Source organism: Trichosurus vulpecula, chromosome 8 (assembly GCF_011100635.1).
Source record: "Trichosurus vulpecula isolate mTriVul1 chromosome 8, mTriVul1.pri, whole genome shotgun sequence".
Classification (NCBI taxonomy): Eukaryota; Metazoa; Chordata; class Mammalia; order Diprotodontia; family Phalangeridae; genus Trichosurus; species Trichosurus vulpecula.
In genome coordinates this window covers 169,818,409-169,835,386 of record NC_050580.1, presented here as the reverse complement: position 1 = coordinate 169,835,386, position 16,978 = coordinate 169,818,409, and the positions used below count along the sequence as shown (strand labels likewise).

Sequence of the window (16,978 nt, the reverse complement as noted above, 5' to 3'; positions counted from 1 at the left end):
CCTCTTCTTTATTTTTCCCAGGCTAGTTTTTCACCCTCAACATGACCTTCAATCTCTTGGTCACTCTCTTTTTCCATTGGGCCCAGGTCCAATCTCACTTTCCTCTCTACCTAGTCTTGACTCAACTACTTCAAGAGTGCTCTCTCCTATACCCTTTAATCTCTTGCTCCATTGATCTCACATTATTACCACCCTGCTAATCTTCAGTTCTAAATAACTCCTACCAAAAGACTCCTCCTCTGCCCATAAACTTATCCAGACAAACATACTAGAGTAAATTGTGAAATGATGCTCTCATTTAGATCTCAGGATCATAGATGTGCATCAGGAAGGGACCTCAGAAGCCACGTAGTCCAGTGACTTCATTTTAGAAATGAGGAAACTGAGGCTGAAGGAGGTTAAGTGACTCACCCAATGTTGCAGTTAGTCCAGTGCCATATCTTTTTATTCTACATCAGCAGTATCTCTCATCCATCAATTCAATTCAACAAACATCTAAGTCCTACGCTCAAGGCTCTGAAATGGCTTCTGGGAATTCAGACTGACCACTCCATATTACCATTCTTAACTTGACCTCTCCACTCTCTGTGCTCCTGTCATCCTTTATCTCCACCTCTTGGGATCTTTAGTTTCCTTTGAAGCCCAAGTCAAATGTTACCTGTCTTTCTTGATACCCTCCCCCTAGCTGTTAGTGCCACCCCTTCAAAAAAAGATTAATTTCCTTTTATTTTATGTATCTTTGATATCTATGCATGTATTCATATGTATACATACATACATACATAGTCTCTGCCAATAGAACATAAGCTCCTTGAGGGCAGGAACTGTTTCATTTTTGTCATTACATCTCCAGTAACTAGCACAGTACTTGAAATATAGAAGGTGCTTAATAAATGCTCATAGATTCCTCATCTCTAGAACAGACTCCCTTCCATTTCTATCTGTTGAAGGCCCTCCTTTCCCTGAAGACCCAATTGCAACACAATTTCCTCTATGAAGCCTTCCATGGACATCCTCTTTATACTAATTACATTCTCCTTTGTATTATAATTAACTGTGTACATTGCTTTTCCTTCCATGGAGTTGTAATCATGGTTAGAGTCTGGTTCATAGCTGTCTTTACAGCCTTAGTACCTAATATAAGGGATTGAATCTGAAATGGATTTGAAATTTTACAGGCATGGAGGACTCCTAGTTGGGAACTCCCTCTACCCATGCAGACTATGTAAGTGCTCTGTAACTAATAGTCTTAAAGAGTTGTCTGGGGTACTAAGAGGTTAGGTGGTTTACCTGAGCTCAAATAACCAGTATGTATCAGCGTGTCAAGCAAGTGATTTACAGATCTATATATATCCAGCCCTAGGCTCTTCCCCCAAGCTACAGTCAAGCATCTCCAACTGCCTCTAGGACATCTCAAACTCAATGTCCCATAGATATCTCAAACCTGACATGTCCAAAACAGAACTTATTTCATTTCCCCTAAACTTCTCCCCTTCTCTATTACCGTCAAGGGTCCCACTATCTGCCCAGTCACCCAGACTCACAACTTCAGTGTCATCCTGGATGCCTCACTCCCTCACATCCCACATATCCAATCTCTTGACAAATCTTACCCTTTTCTACCTTTACAATATCTCTCATAAATGATCCCTTCTTTCAACTCCCACAGCCTACGCAGTGTAAGACCTCATCACCTCTCACCTAGACTTCTACCATACCTTTTAGCTGATCTCCCTGCTTCACATCTCTCTCCCATTCCAACCCATCCTCCACTCAACTGCCGAAGTGACTTTTTTCTAATTCATAGTACAAGGCTAACCATTTCTGACCCTGTTCTATGAGCTCCAGTGGTGCCTTATTAACAGAGAATCAAATATAAACTCTATTTGGTATTTAAAGTTCTTCATGATCTGGCCATTTCCTGCATTTATTATCTTCTTACACCTTATATCGCTCTACACACACTGCAATCCAGCTGCATTGGTCCACTTACAGGTTCTTGAACAAGGTACTCCATCTTCAGCCTTCATGCCTTGGTCCTGGTTTGCATGCCTAGAATGTTCTGCAACACCCCCCTTCCAAGCCATCCTCTTGGTTTTCCTACTTCCTCCATCTCAAAGCCTACCTCCTAAAAAGGGACTTTTCCAGTCCCCCTCCATCCCAGCTAATGCCTTCCCTTCTTCTTTTAGATTACCTTCCATCTCTCTCTGTCTCTCTGTCTCTCCTACATGAATTCCTTCTTGATGCCTTCCATCCTCCCAGCTATTAGTATTACCCCTTCAAAACAAGATTAACTTTCTTTTATTTTATACATCTTTCATATGCATTTATATATGTATGTATATATGCATATGCATACATATGTACATATACATATATGTGTGTATACACACACACACACACACACATACACATTTTTGCCAATAGAATGTAAGCTTCTTGAGGGCAAGGACTATTTCATTTTTGTCTTTATGCCCTCAGTAACTAGAACAGTACCTGGAACATAGAAGGTATTTAATAAATGCTTGTAAATTAGCTAATTAATTAATTGTCACCTTCACGCTGAGAATGGACTCCTTTCCCTTTCCATCTATTGAAGTCCCTCCTTTCCTTTAAGACAAGTGCCATTTCTCTAAGACACAGTTCAAGTGCCATTTCCTCCATGACTTTCTTTTCCTCTTTACACTTCTTACATTCTCTCTCTCTCTCTTTCTCTCTCTTTCTGTCCTCCTCTCCCCCACATACATACATATATATGTATAGATAAACATATTTGCATGTTATCTCCCTCATTAGAATAGAAGTTCATCGAGGATAAGAACTGTTTTTTTTTAACCTTTCTTTGTATCTCCCAGGGCTAAGCAAAGTGCCTAGCACACAGAGATTTTTATGTTGACTGACATCTGAGGCAGACTTGAACCTGGGTCTTCCTGACTCTGAGGCCAGCTCTCTATCTATCCACAACATATTTCCCTTTTGCACTTAGTGGATACTTGATAAGAATTTGTAACTGAATAAAAAAAATAGCAATAATAAAACTGAAATGGATTGTTTCCTCCTCACCAAATGTCTTTGGGGAGAAGCTGGATGGTCGTTTATCGGCCATGCTGTGGAGGGGATTCTTGGTCAGGCACAAGTAGAACTAACTCGCTTTTGCTGTCTCATTTAACTCTGAGAGTCCATGATATATAAGGAAGGTAATAGGAAAGTAGCTAGTCTCCTCCTTCACACTAATTTCCCTCTTAGAAGAATAGAGATGAAATCTTAAGAAAACATTAGTTCACCTGGCTCACAATCTGCTGAGGCAATCAGGTGGTGCAATGTATAGAACACTGGGACTAGAGTTCAAACCCAGCCTCAGACACTTACCAGCTATGTGACCCTGGGCAAGTCATTTAACCTCTGTTTCCTCAACTGGGTAAAATGGGGATAATAACAGTACCTACCTGACAGGGTTATTGTGATGGTCAAATGAGATAATATTAATAAAGTACTTAACATGGTGGCATACAGTAAGCACTATAGAAATGCTTATTCCCTTCCCATTGAAATACTTAGAGTAGCACAGCACAGTGCAGAGTGTTGGATTCATAGTGAACAGATCCAAGTTCAAATTCCATTTTTATTAATCACTACTTAATGGCTTTAGTTAAATCTTTTCTTTGGGACTGAGTTTTCTTAGCTATTAAAAATAAGGATTCATAGATTTAGGGATTAAAGAGGCCTCAGGTACTATCTCATGCAATATCCTCATTTTACAGAGGAGGAAACTGAGGCAAATCAAGCACTTAGTAGATTATGCGCATGCCTCTGAAGCTGTTTTGTTCTTGCTGTCCTTTGTCTTCCTTCCCCACCCATCAGCTATCCCATCTTGAAATGTTTATACAAGAATTACCAGCCATGTTGCTGCCCCAAAGGTGGCATTAGAGGATGCCTGTTCCCTCCCTGCAGAAAATACAGTGACTCCCTTTAGTCTTCCAAGTTCTCTTTCTTCCTACCTATTCCCACCCCTTCTATTCTCCCCTCTCCTCTTTCCTCATGGGATCAACAGCAGTAGTGGGATTCTGGAGTGACATGGACTTCCCATGTCCTCAAATTGTCTGTACCTGATGTGGTTGTACCATAGCATCATAGATTTAATGTTGGAAGAAACCTTAAGAGACCATACAGTCTATTCCCCACATTTTAGACCTGAGGAAATGGAGGGTGAGAAAAGTTAAGAGACTTGCCCAGGGTCACATAGCTAGTAAGTATTTGAGGCAGAATTTGAATTAAGGTCTTCCTGACTCCAAGCCTAGTACTCTGTCTCCTGAGCCACTTCACTGCAGAAACAAACAGAAAGAGAGAATGAAAGAGAAAGAGAAAGAAAGAAAGAGAGAGAGAAAGAAAAAGAAAGAGAGAAAGAAAGAAAGAGAGAAAGAAAGAAAAAGGAAGAAAGAGAGAGAGGAAGGAAGGAAGGAAGGAAAGAAAGAAAGAAAGAAAGAAAGAAAGAAAGAAAGAAAGAAAGAAAGAAAGAAAGAAAGAAAGAAAGAAAGAAAGAAAGAAAGAAAGAAGGAAGGAAGGAAGGAAGAAAGGAAGGAAGGAAAGAAAGAAAGAAAGACAGAAAGAAAGAAAGACAATCCTGATTAGGTTATAATTCAATCTTGATGGAAAAGAAAGAAGGAATTGGTAAGTAAAAAGATCACAAGATGCCACTATTAATTTTTTTTCTTCTTTTTCTGAAACATATTTTAGACCTCTGTTTCCGCTGGACATGCTTTATTCTTCAGAAAAATCACAAAATGTAGGATGATTCCTGAAATAAGCACTCAAACTTTTACTGGTACCAAATTCAATACTAACAGTCATATAAAATATGTAAACTTGTCACAAGTTGCAAAAAGCAGATCTCAGTTTGTCAAGAAAAAGACAAATATTTTTTAAAAACTCCACTAAACACGAGTAAACAAGTGATACGTTCCCCTTCCTTTAAGAAGGAATAATGGCATATGATCATCAAATGAGGGGTATTTGAGTGTTTTTTCCCTCATGGAATGAGCCACAGTGGCATCGTAGAGAGCTGACCTCAAGGCTAGGAAAACATGGGCTCAAGCCTTGCCTCGGATCTCTACTTTATATGGTCCTGGGCAAGGCCAGAGGTATCAAACACCTGGCCTGTGGGCCACCCGCAATACTGCCAAGTGTGGCTCAAACCAGATTAAAATGTAGCTTTTATTTGATTTTAATGTGTTGATTAGCCTAAAAAAGAAATATCTAAATATGTGTGGTTTTCTAAGTCATTACATGGTCCAAAGGGATCCTCATGTACTACTTAGTGGCCCCCATATTTTGGTTTAGCTTCATTGCTCTAGGCAACTCTCAAAGACTAGAGATAGCAAAGAAGGTGCCAGTTAAACTGAAGAAATGAAGAGGAAAATAGGAGACATAGTGAGATGATCACCTGAAGTGAAAAGAAAAGTAAAAAAAACGGAAAAGGAACCTAGGAGCAGTAGAATCAGAGAACAATGACAAGCCTGTGTTAAACACTCCCATGTGTCAGGCACTGGGGATACAAAAAAAAGCAAAAATAATGCTCCCTTCAAGGAGTTTACATTCTAATGGGAGAGAAACCACCTATAAGTCAGAACATACAGAGCAAAGGGAAGGCAAGCTGAAGGGATGGCAACAGCTGCTGAGAAATGAGTAGGAATACAACATGTTGGTGCAAATGGAGATCAGGGAGAATGAGATGTCAGGACAATCCTGGAAAGAGCATAAAGACAAATGATACATTGTTTGTTAAAGTGTTGATGAAAGACGCCATGACGATCTTTCTCAGTGGCCTATACATGAATATTGAATCAATTCTAATTAGTGCCAAGATAACTAGGTAGCTCAGTCATAGTGCAGGACCTAGACTCAGGAAGACCTGAGTTCAAATCTGGTTTCATTTACTAACTATGTGACCCTAGGCAAGTCACTTAACCTCACTCAGCCACAGTTAAGTCATCTATAAAATGAAGGTAATAATAGAACCTACCTAACAGCACAACCACCTATCAGTTGGGAAGATAATATTAAATAATATTTGTGAAGTGCTTTGTCAGCCTTATGTTGTTGCTGAGTCATTTCAGTCATGACCCCATTTTGAGGGTTTTCTTGGCAAAGATTATGGAGTGGTTTGCCATTTCCTTCTCCAGCCCATTTTACAAATGAGGAAACTAAGGCAAACAGGGTTCAGTGGCTTGCCCAGGATCACACAGCTAGTAAGCATCTGAGGCCAGATTTGGAATCAGGCCTTCCTGACTCTAGGCCTGACACTACCCAGTACACCACTTAGCTGCTGCCCACCTTAAAGCATTCTATAAATGCTAGATATTATTCTTATTATTCCAATTAACCATTTAATAGTAGTGAAAACAATTGGAAAGGCCTCAAGGAGGCAGGAATAGTGCTTTTCTGGAGACCCTACTGTTTTCAAAATTTGAAAGGAGCAGCCTTGCCTAGCTGACCACAAGCTAGACCTTTGTAAGTCATGGAACACAATTCATGAATTGACAATTTGGAAACCAAACTGCTTAGGATCAAAACAGAATCCCAAGAAAGGAGGCTCACCCAAACTTAGCAAGATCAGTCCAATTCCCAAACCAGAAATGTATAGAGCAGAATCTTTAAATTACCCCCATACAGGAGGTTCCTCTTTCCCTCCCACATTAAGTTCTTCCAGTTCTTGAAAATATCTAACCACTAAATAGTGATCATTTGTATCACTAAATAACTGACCTGTATAGAAAAGAAGGCAAAAATATAGAAAAGGGAGCAAAGAACACTTCTGATAAATCCTATTAACTGTAAACTCCTTGAGGGCAGGGGCTGTCTTTTCACTTTCTTAGTATCCCCACATCTTAGTACTTAGCAATATGGTAAGGACTTAATAAATATTTATTGACTGACATAGTAGGCACTTAGTAAGTGTTTATTGACTGACATAGTAGCCACTTAATAAGTGTTTATTGACTGATGTAGTAGGCATTTAATTTGTGCTCATTGACTGCCTGACTGGCATCCCTACTATGGAAATGTAAGGAGTTAGAATAAGATCTATATATTTTGTAGCTTGAAAAAAAATAAAATTAATAGAGGCAGGTAAGTTTTGCCCGTGCCTCAAGTCTTCTCTTTTTCTTTGGGAAAGGATACTTTTTTGTCATGGGTTTTATGTTTTGGGGTTTTTTTTTAAAGCAAGTTGGAGAGAAGAGAGGCTTTCAGATAGATTCATGAGGGCTTATATTCCTTATCTTCTCTCTCACCTTTTCTGCTTAACCAGGAGATTCAATGCATCCCAACAAGAAGAGTAGAATGGATTACCATGGTTTTCATGACCAACTACCTATTCATTTATTTAGGATTATAGCCTTCGAGCCGACAGATACCTCAGTCACCATCTAGTCTAAACCCCCAACTCTCATTCTACAAATAAGAAAACTGAGACCTGGGAGACTTCACAGCTTCCCCTGGTGAGTGGCAGAGCCAAGATGAGTGTCTGGGTCCTTTGACTAAATGCAATATTCGTCCCATTATACCATTTTGCTTCTCCCAAGACAAGTGACCATACTATCCTGTCCTGTGTCCCTGGAAGTACCTTTGGTCAGACAGTCAACAGGCATTTGTTAAGTGGTTTTATTATTTGCATTTAAACCAATGCAAACACACAAAGGGAGGAAATGGCATCTCATGCATGAGGAAGAGCAAATAGACCAAAGCAATTTTCCTTGCTACGTACATCTGCCAATATTTCTCTTATATGTGTGTGTTTTTTTCTCTTCTTTCTGTGTATGTGTCTTTTCTGCCTAACTTTGGTATGTATGAGTCACTGGTAAAAGTTACTAAAGCAAGAGAAAGGAATTAGAAAAGGAACTCTCTATTCCAACTAGCCTCCATTTTGATGAATAATGATTCAGCCAAAGGGTATTTTTTCCAATATAGGGAGAGGTAGAAGGGAGAGAAAATAAAAGTCGTTTGTTAATTAATTTAAAACATATATTTGCGCATTTGTATTTGAGTTAAAACATCCTCAGTATGACTAATACATCCTACACTCAAGTCCTCCTGTAATATTTCATGGTGCCATGTAGATCAAGGGATCTATCACTGGAAAGGACCTCAGAGATTATTCAGTCCAACTCTCTCCTTTTAGAGAAGGAAACTGAGGCCCAGAGAAACAGTTACTTGCCCTAGGACATACAAGTAGTAAGGTAGAGAGCCAGAATTCGAACTCAGGTCCTATGACACCAAGTTCTAGGGTCTCTCCACTGCACCACACTGTCTTGACTTTTGGTTTTTAGAGGTTATGTCAGTGGGGCACAAGCTCTGAGAGATCCTGTTGTTGTTCTGTTATGTCTGACTCTTCATGACCCCATTTGGGGTTTTCTTGGCCGAGATAGTGGAGCGGTTTGCCATTTCCTTCTCTAGTTCATTTTACAGATGAGGAAACTGAGGCAAACAGGGTTTAGTCACCTGCCCAGGGTCACTCAGCTAGTATCTGAGGCCAGATTTGAACTCCAGGCCTGGCACTCTATCCAACTCTATCACCTAGCTTTCCAGGAGGTCCTACCAACATGGAAGGTTTTCCTGTCGAATCTGCCGATAGACTATATATCTGTTTTCTGTGGACTACTCACCTTGCAAAGTTTTGATAGGCTCACTACAAGTCCAGCTGCAGGTGATTGATTTCTTTCCTTTGCAACAAATCACAAAAGACCAGCTAAGTCATCAGAAGTTTGTTCACTTTGCCAATGGAAAGAGTACCTGTACTTACGAAACCATCGGTGCTTGAAATACCAAAGTAAGCCATATATTTTTTCATTCTTTGCTTAATTAAGTTTATATCATTGCTCCCTAAGAAGTACTTGTGAAATTCAGAGTCTCTGAGTAAAATCTGCCCAGACACATTATTGCCAAAGCTAGAGCACACCCAGTTCACAAGACTCAGAGAATGCATATAATAGCGACATGTTTCCATGGGATAAATATTTCCAATATTCCTAATATTTTATACTAGCATAAAATTTTAAAAGGGAGTATCTCTTACGATTCCAGCAGGAAATGCCAGCTAGAATTTTTAAAAAGAGGAGTCTTACAAACAGGTTCTTTTAAAATCCCAACTGATTTTAAAAATCCATGCCATATTTTATGTCAACCCCATTTTCCCTTTGTTTGTAAATATAGCAATTAATAAAGGAAATTTAATTTGTATACCGTATCTAATTTGTTTAACCATGACTCATCTGCTCATTTTTAGACACTTTCTCAGAAACCCAAAGTGACATTTCAGAAAGGCTAAAAGCTCATTTTAACCAGCACCTATTTGAAAATTCGGGGAAATTTAGGATTTCGGAATAAAAGAATGACTTTGGCATAGAACAGGCTGAAAGCACAGAATACAGGGGCCACAAAAAATTCATGTTATTTTATCTCAGCTGGGCTCACAGAGAAATCATTTTATTCCTCCTAGATTAGCTGTCTACCATACTCAGATGTTACTAACATCTTTTCTCATCAAATCTTATAGAAAAGCCCTACAGCCTTCCTGAGAAAATGAATGTCATTCAGCCTTCATTTCCTCATCTCCTTTATTCCATATCACAAAACCCCTCTACTTCTTTACCACCTTCTCCTTTGTTCCAGACTCTAAGGAAGAAGTAGGCCCATTTGTCAAGGCCAACCCCTCTGTGTGTGTACTTAATCTCATCTCTTGCCATCTCTTCTAGAACTTTGCTCCAACACTCGCTGCCTCCTTCTCTCTAACCATCCCTCTATCTTCATTTTGTATCCCCAGTACATAGAACAGGGCCTATAATATAGCAGGAGCTTCATAAACATTTGTTGACTTATCATCTATTGATTCTCCTCCTGCAGTGTACAAACATTCCACAGTCTCCCTCATCCTTAATGAGCCTCAGTTGGTTCAGCCATTTCAGTGAGCTCTCATCCAATATGGGTCCTTCCTTTCACTGCCAAACTTTACCTTCTACCTTCTTCTCATCTACTTACAGTTTGGTTTCTAATTCCCCTGCTCTACCAAAACCCATTTTTGAAAGGTAACCATTGATCTCTTAACTGTGCAATCTCATGATTTTTCTCATTCCTCATCTTTCTTGAGCTCTGTTCAGCTTTCAGGGCTCTGACCACCCCTCCTCCTGGATTTTCTCTTCTCCCTCAGCTTCTGTGACATCATTGTCTTCTTTTATCTCTTCCAATAAATTCCAACCACTCTATTTCTGTCTCCTTTGTTGGTTCATCAATCATTTCCCACCCTTTGGGTATCAATGTCATTTTCCCTTCTCTCCATGCCCTCTCTTCAGTAATCTTATCAATTCCCATGTGTTTGATTATCATCTCTAAATAGAGGCCTCCCAAATCTATATGTGCAGCATTAATCTCTCTGCTGAAGTCCAGGCCACCCTGCTACATCATCCCCTTTCATACACTCTACATTCCAGCCAAATTGGACTACTAGCTATTTCCTGAACTCAATATGGCAACTCCTACCTTCATGTATTTGCATGAACTGTGCCCCCTTCCCCATGCCTGGAAGGCACTCCCTTCTCATTTCGACATCTCAGAGTCCACCAGGACTTAGCACAGTGCCTGACATACAGTACACACTTAATAAATGTTTTTTGACTTATTTTCCTCTAAGTCTAAGGCTTATCTCCAGTGCTATCTCCTAGGGAAAGTCTTCTCTGATTCCCCCGTCCGCGCCCCCCCCCTTTGTTAATGCTTTCCCCCTTCTTAAACTGCCATATTGACTTATCTATTGTCCATATCATAACCATCTTCTCCACACTCAGAGAACGTAAGCTCTTTGAAAGTTGAGAGCGCTCAGTTTTTGTCTTCCTAGCCCCAGCATTTAGCAAGTGTCTTTTACATAGAATTTGCTTAATGTCTGATTTTGAATTGAACTAAAATTATTGGCACATGAATTTTTGCATTATGTAACACTTCAAAAGCATTCCTACTTTGAGAATAAGTGATAAAAATGAGGCTGCTGCCTTTAGATGGGAAAATAACTTTATACGGATGCTTTGGGGAACCACTCAGACTATGGTAAGTACATTTGAGTGAAAGCAGTAAATGAGTAATCACTATTAGTCCAGTGGAGTTCACATGCAAAACCAATCACTTTTATGAAGTACAAAAATACTACTTTTGTTTTTTACAGCAACTCAGTGAGTCATAGCAGATAGTGAACATCTGAGTTCAAGTCTGGCCTCTCACACACATACTGGCTGTGACCCTGGGCAAATGACTTAACCTCTCAGTGCCCCCAGACGACTCTCTAAGACTCTAAGTTACAGAGAATGGACAGACCTGAACTGTTAGGAGTCCTTACATCCAGGAATTCCCAATATCAGGGAAAAAGGTGCAATCTATCTCTCTCCAGTTGGTCACTGTGACCTTTAGCAAGTGACTTCATTTCTTGGAGCCTCTGTTTCCCAATCTACTAAATAAGGATAAGTAATAATGTCCCTATCTTCCTCACAAGATTATTGTGAAGTAATTAATTGATAAACCTTGTAAATATAAGTTATCATTATTATTATTATCATTATTATAACAATACAGGAGCATAGATATAGAGTTGAGACATAATGATAATTTTTAAAATTATTATTATTATTAATTAAATTATTTCCAAATTCTTTCCTGCTTTAAAATGAATGACTATGTTTTGTTATTGTAGTTGTTGCTGTGGCATTTCGGTCATGTCCAGCTCTTGTGACTCCATTTGGGGTTTTCTTGGCAAAAATATTGGAGTGGTTTGCCATTTCTCTCTTCAGCTCATTTTACATATGAGTACACTGAGACAAACAGGGTTAAATTGCTTACCCAGGGTTACACAGCTAGTACTTGTCTGAGGCCAGATTTGAACTCATGAAGATGAGCCTTTCTGCCTCCAGGCCCTGAGCCCTACCCACTGCCCCACCTAACTGCCCCTGAATGACTATGACTTTCTCACAATTTCAAGTACTGGTCATTAACAAGGAAAACCAAGAACATCTTTCCCTTTTGGACTTATAGATGGAGAAACTGAAGTGTAAAAGGATGACTTTATTACAACAGTCTTTGTGTCTAATGGTGGTCATCACTGGTGGGGGGTGGTGGGGGTAGGGAAGAAAAAAAGGGGAAAAAAGAAATTTGCATGATAATTTTATTATATATTTGAAAGGCATAGCAACTTGTGCTTAGCAGATTTGCACTTTCATGTACAATCACCTTTTTGTTGTACTATGTTATGGAATTGTTTGTTTTATTCTATAAATTAAAAATAAAATAAATTTTAAAATATATATATTACTTATCAGAATGACACTAGAATTCTATAACTTGTACTGTCAGGTCATATGCTGAAACATATCAAGCTTTCTATCAGAATTCCATCAAAATATGAAGTATTCTTTTAAAACATTCACTCAATTTACATTTCCAATTGATTTTATTGGACTCCTACTAATGTTTTATTTTATTGTGTTCCTTAGTAGAAAAAGTATCATTTTTCTTCATCTACTCACAAATATTACTTGGACCATTCAAATTTTCTGGACTATTCCTCTGATTTAAATCATGAAGATTCTTCTGAATATGAAAGAATTCAATATTTTTGTACAATAACTATTGGTTACACAGTATACATCTGAATCAGGGATTAATATGTTAACTGGCTCCAGACAGAGGTTTAAAAACAAAAATAAAGCATAAACAATAAAGCTCTTTTGTGCATTTGAGAAGCACCGAAAGGGGAATGTGTATGCTTAGCCCATGAGATCATTATGACGACCTTGTCCAAAGCTTAGTTTAATATAGACCAAAAGAAATAAATAAATCTTCAAGTCATTCACTAACACTTACAAATCAAACTTATGAACCAAAGCAAACCAAGGTATACAAGTGGTATTGTTGCTGCTGTTGAGTCAGTTCAGTCCTGTCCAACTCTTCCTGACCCTATTTGGGGTTTTCTTGGCAAAGACACTGGAGTGGTTTGCCATTTCCTTCTCCTGCTCATTTTACAGATGAGGAAACTGAGACAAACAGAGTTAAGGGACTTGTCCAGGGTAACATGCCTATTAAGTGTCTGAGGCCAAGACTCATGAAAATGAGTCTTCCTCACTACAAGCCCAGGGCTCTATCTACTATCATATTGACTGAGATAAGTTGGACTTCTACCTTCCCCATCAGCAAGAAAAGGAGTCTTCCCCCACTGTTCTCTTAGGAATGTGGATAGGCTTTGTCTCCCCAAGATCAGTAGACAGACACTGGACACCACCCTCTACTATGATGCTACCCAAGAAAACCAGTACCTCAAACCAGCCCATCATGGCAGACAGAGTAGGAGATTATCTGTGATGATTATGATTGTAACCTATTTTCTATGAATCCTAAAACCTAAGCTCTGAGACCAAAAAGAACACAATCTATGAGTTATAAATAGAGGGAACTAGGAAGATCTCAAAACATCTACTTTACTCTCTAAGTGTCTGTAATTTCATGATCAGAGATTTGCTATCTGAGATTTCACTATCAGAGACTCTACAAAACTGTAGATCTTAATGAACTATTTTGTTTAGCCTTCAAGAGTCTCCAATTAAAATGCAAATACCCCTAGAAGGTAGCACCAACTAGCTACTACCTTAGCAGGAATTAGTTCCACTCTGATTAATCATATTGCTGATAATAAGGTCCTGCCAGAGGAGAGTACAGATTAGGTGTCCAGAGGTAAGAAGAAAAAAGGCAAGTTCTGAGTGATGCTAAAAGAGTAAATCATGGACAACAAACTCGAACTGCTTCATCGTTTCCTTACAGGGTGACCCTACTTATGCCAAGGATAGAAAGGTAGAGTCACTATAGGTAGAAAACTAAGAATGGAGAGGTTGATAAGTCAACCAAACAATACTTATTGAATATCTACTAAGTATTAGGTACAATAAGGGCTAAAAGGGCCAATGAGACCTGATTCCTGTTCTTAAAGAGTTAACAATCTAGTGCTTGAGCTTTAGAGATATTCTGATGAATGAATGGACCCATCTAGACACTATAGAATATAGCGAAGCTTGTACCTCTAGTCTCCACAAATATTGATAGGACCTCACTGAGATTAGGATCTGGCAAGGGAAGAACATTACAGGGCATGTATAGGGAAAGATTTGCAGGAAGGAAAGGAAGGAATAAATGGACATTTAATGGACACTTAATGACTGTGTCATAGCCCTTCACCAGTTTGAGAGCAGAGACTGTATATTACTTCATCATCATATCCTTAGCACCTAGTATGGTATTTTGCATAGAATAAGTGTCAGATAAATGTTTGCTGACTTGACTTTGTCAAATTGACCTAATGATGTAATAGTACCCTGGGTGGACGTTGTATTCAAGAATGAAAAGAGAGCTCAGTCTCTAATGAATGTAGACTTTTACGTCCTCAGTTTCATATCGTTATTTTATTTTAACTACTTACCATCGAATTTCGCAAGCCTGCTAATATCTGCTCCGAGTTCTGAAGTAACTGGTAATGCATGGCGGACTTTTAGGTTGGTCTCCCTGGAAAATTAATGACATGAATTTTTATATGGAACAGTCCACAGCATCTTACATAAACTAATCAAGCGGGTACAGCCCATGAAATACCCAACACGTCAATTCAAGGAACTCCCTTTGAATGTCATTACCACTTCCACACTGTTTCAGAAAAGTGGGAGGGGCTTCCAATGTTCCTAAAAGTTGGCATCCCATAAACTGCACATCTGTATAACAACACAGTAATCTGTTTTGCTCTTTGAAAGAACAGAGGACAAAATAAATATGGTTTCATTCGGACCTATTCAGACATCACGCATGAGTTACAAAATACAATAGGAATGGTAGCACCACTGCTAGCCAAATGAGGCCAACATAACACTAAAGAGGCAGATATCTATGTAGTAGTTTTCCTTTCAAAATATGATCATGGCTAATTTCACAGTAGCTTAAATTTAAACAGAGAAAAGGAACACAGGTTTATTTTTCTTGGCAAAGCAACACAAGAATCATGTAATTCTGGAATCTCAGAGCTTGCCTGGACTTCAAGAGGTCATCTAAATTGTTCTCCTCCATCCAAACAGGACCACACATACACTCTACAGATGGCTTTCTACTCTATTCCTGAGATCTTCGGGGATGAAGATTCCACAGTTTTTGCCAGCATATTGTGTTTAATGATCCTTGCCATCAGAAAGTTCTCTCCTAGGTCTAAGTGAAATCTTTTCTGCCCTAACTTGAGCAAATTTCTTGGAGGATATCTCCAATGGAGGTATTTAATAGCACTTATTCTCCACTTACTAAAACATCAAACTCTCTGTTTAGTGGAACATTTGGCACATTCATTCATTTGCTGAATACCTAACTGCATGTGTAACAATGGAGGGAGGGAGGAAGCAGTGATTTTACAGGCAGAGAATTCCCTTATCAATGTAGATGGGCAATGGTTTCTTCAGAAGAAACAAATTACTTCTTTAATTTATAGTCTTAGAGAATTTCTTGAGACAATGAGGGGGCAAGTGACTTGCCCAGAGTCTCACAGCCAGCATATGTCAGAGGCAGGACTAGAGCAGTAGATCTTCCTGACTCTAGCTAGCACTGGATTTCTATCCACTATTCCCCATGCCTATCACTGTCTTAGGTAATTTGGAAAATGAAAAGTGTATTTAAGTTTATCTCCTCCTAAAAATCAATGATCTAAATCTTTATAGGGAGCAGTCTAGTAGCTAATTTCCATGTCCAGTCTCTGAAAATCTCACAAATAGGACTGGGAAACCATTTATGTAGCATCTGCATGATCTTGCCTAGATGAAGAGGATTTAAATGGCCACCCATGCAATTAGAAATTTTGCAAAATTAAATGGTAAGTTTTAAAAATGAATTAATTTATGCAACTCCTCAAGAAGGTCATAATCATCGTAAGGCATCAGAACTATCTTCTCAATTTCTTTTTTCCAATTTTTAACATTTTTATTTCAAGTTTTATGTTCCAAATTCTATCCCTCTCTCCCTCCCTCCCCTTGCCCCTTCCCTAAGATGGTAAGCCACCAGATATAGACTATACATGTGCAATTATGTGAAACATTTCCATATTAGCCATTTTGCATAAGACTACTTGAATAAAAGAAAAAATAAAAGAAAGTGAAAAAGAGCATGATTCAGTCTGTATTCAATCAATATGAGTTCTTTCTCTGGAGGTGGATAGTATGCTTCATCATTAATCCTTTGGGATTGTCTTGGATCATTGTATTTCTGAGAAGAGCTGTCATTCACAATTCTTCATCGAACAATACTGCTGTTAGTGTGTACAACATTCTCCTGGTTCTGTTCCCTTCGCTAGCTCACTAGTTCACTTCATGTAAGAATTTCCAGGTTCTGGAAAAACCTACATGACATAATGCTGAGTGAGCGGAGCAGAGCCAGGAGAACATTGTACACAACCACAGATATATGAATTCTGTGAGGACCAACCCTGACAGACTTCGCTCTTCTCAGCAACACAAGGTGCAAGGACAACTCCAAAGGACTCACGATGGAGAATGCTATCTACATCCAGAGAAAGAGCTATGAAGTTTGAATGCAGATTGAGGCACACTTCATGCTTGCTTTTTTCTCTTCTCTTTTGTTTTTGGGGTTTTTTTTTTTGGCTCTGTTTCTTCTTTCTCACGATTCATTCCATTGGTCATAATTCATTCATCTCTGCAACTTGACTAGTGTATAAATTAACTCAATACGAAGTTATACGTGGTAGTTATATGAGATTCCATGCCATCTCGGGGAGGGAGGGGAGAAAATCTGGAACTCAAAATTATGTAGAACTGTCTGTTGTAAACTAAAAATAAAAAAAAATAAAAATTAAAAAAAAAGAATTTCCAGGTTTTTCTGAAATCATCCTGCTTGTCATTTCTTATAGCACAATAATATTCTA

General features: G+C 38.8%; 1 protein-coding gene across 1 annotated transcript in view; it reads right to left on the bottom strand.

The window, feature by feature from the left end:
- Nucleotides 1–16,978, bottom strand: part of ATP8B4 (ATPase phospholipid transporting 8B4 (putative)) — a 239,655-nt gene that overhangs the window by 133,312 nt on the left and 89,365 nt on the right. Inside the window, exon 7 of the mRNA XM_036736592.1 lies at nt 14,492–14,574. Coding sequence (XP_036592487.1) covers nt 14,492–14,574 — 83 coding nt within the window. The remainder of the gene's footprint in view (nt 1–14,491; nt 14,575–16,978) is intronic.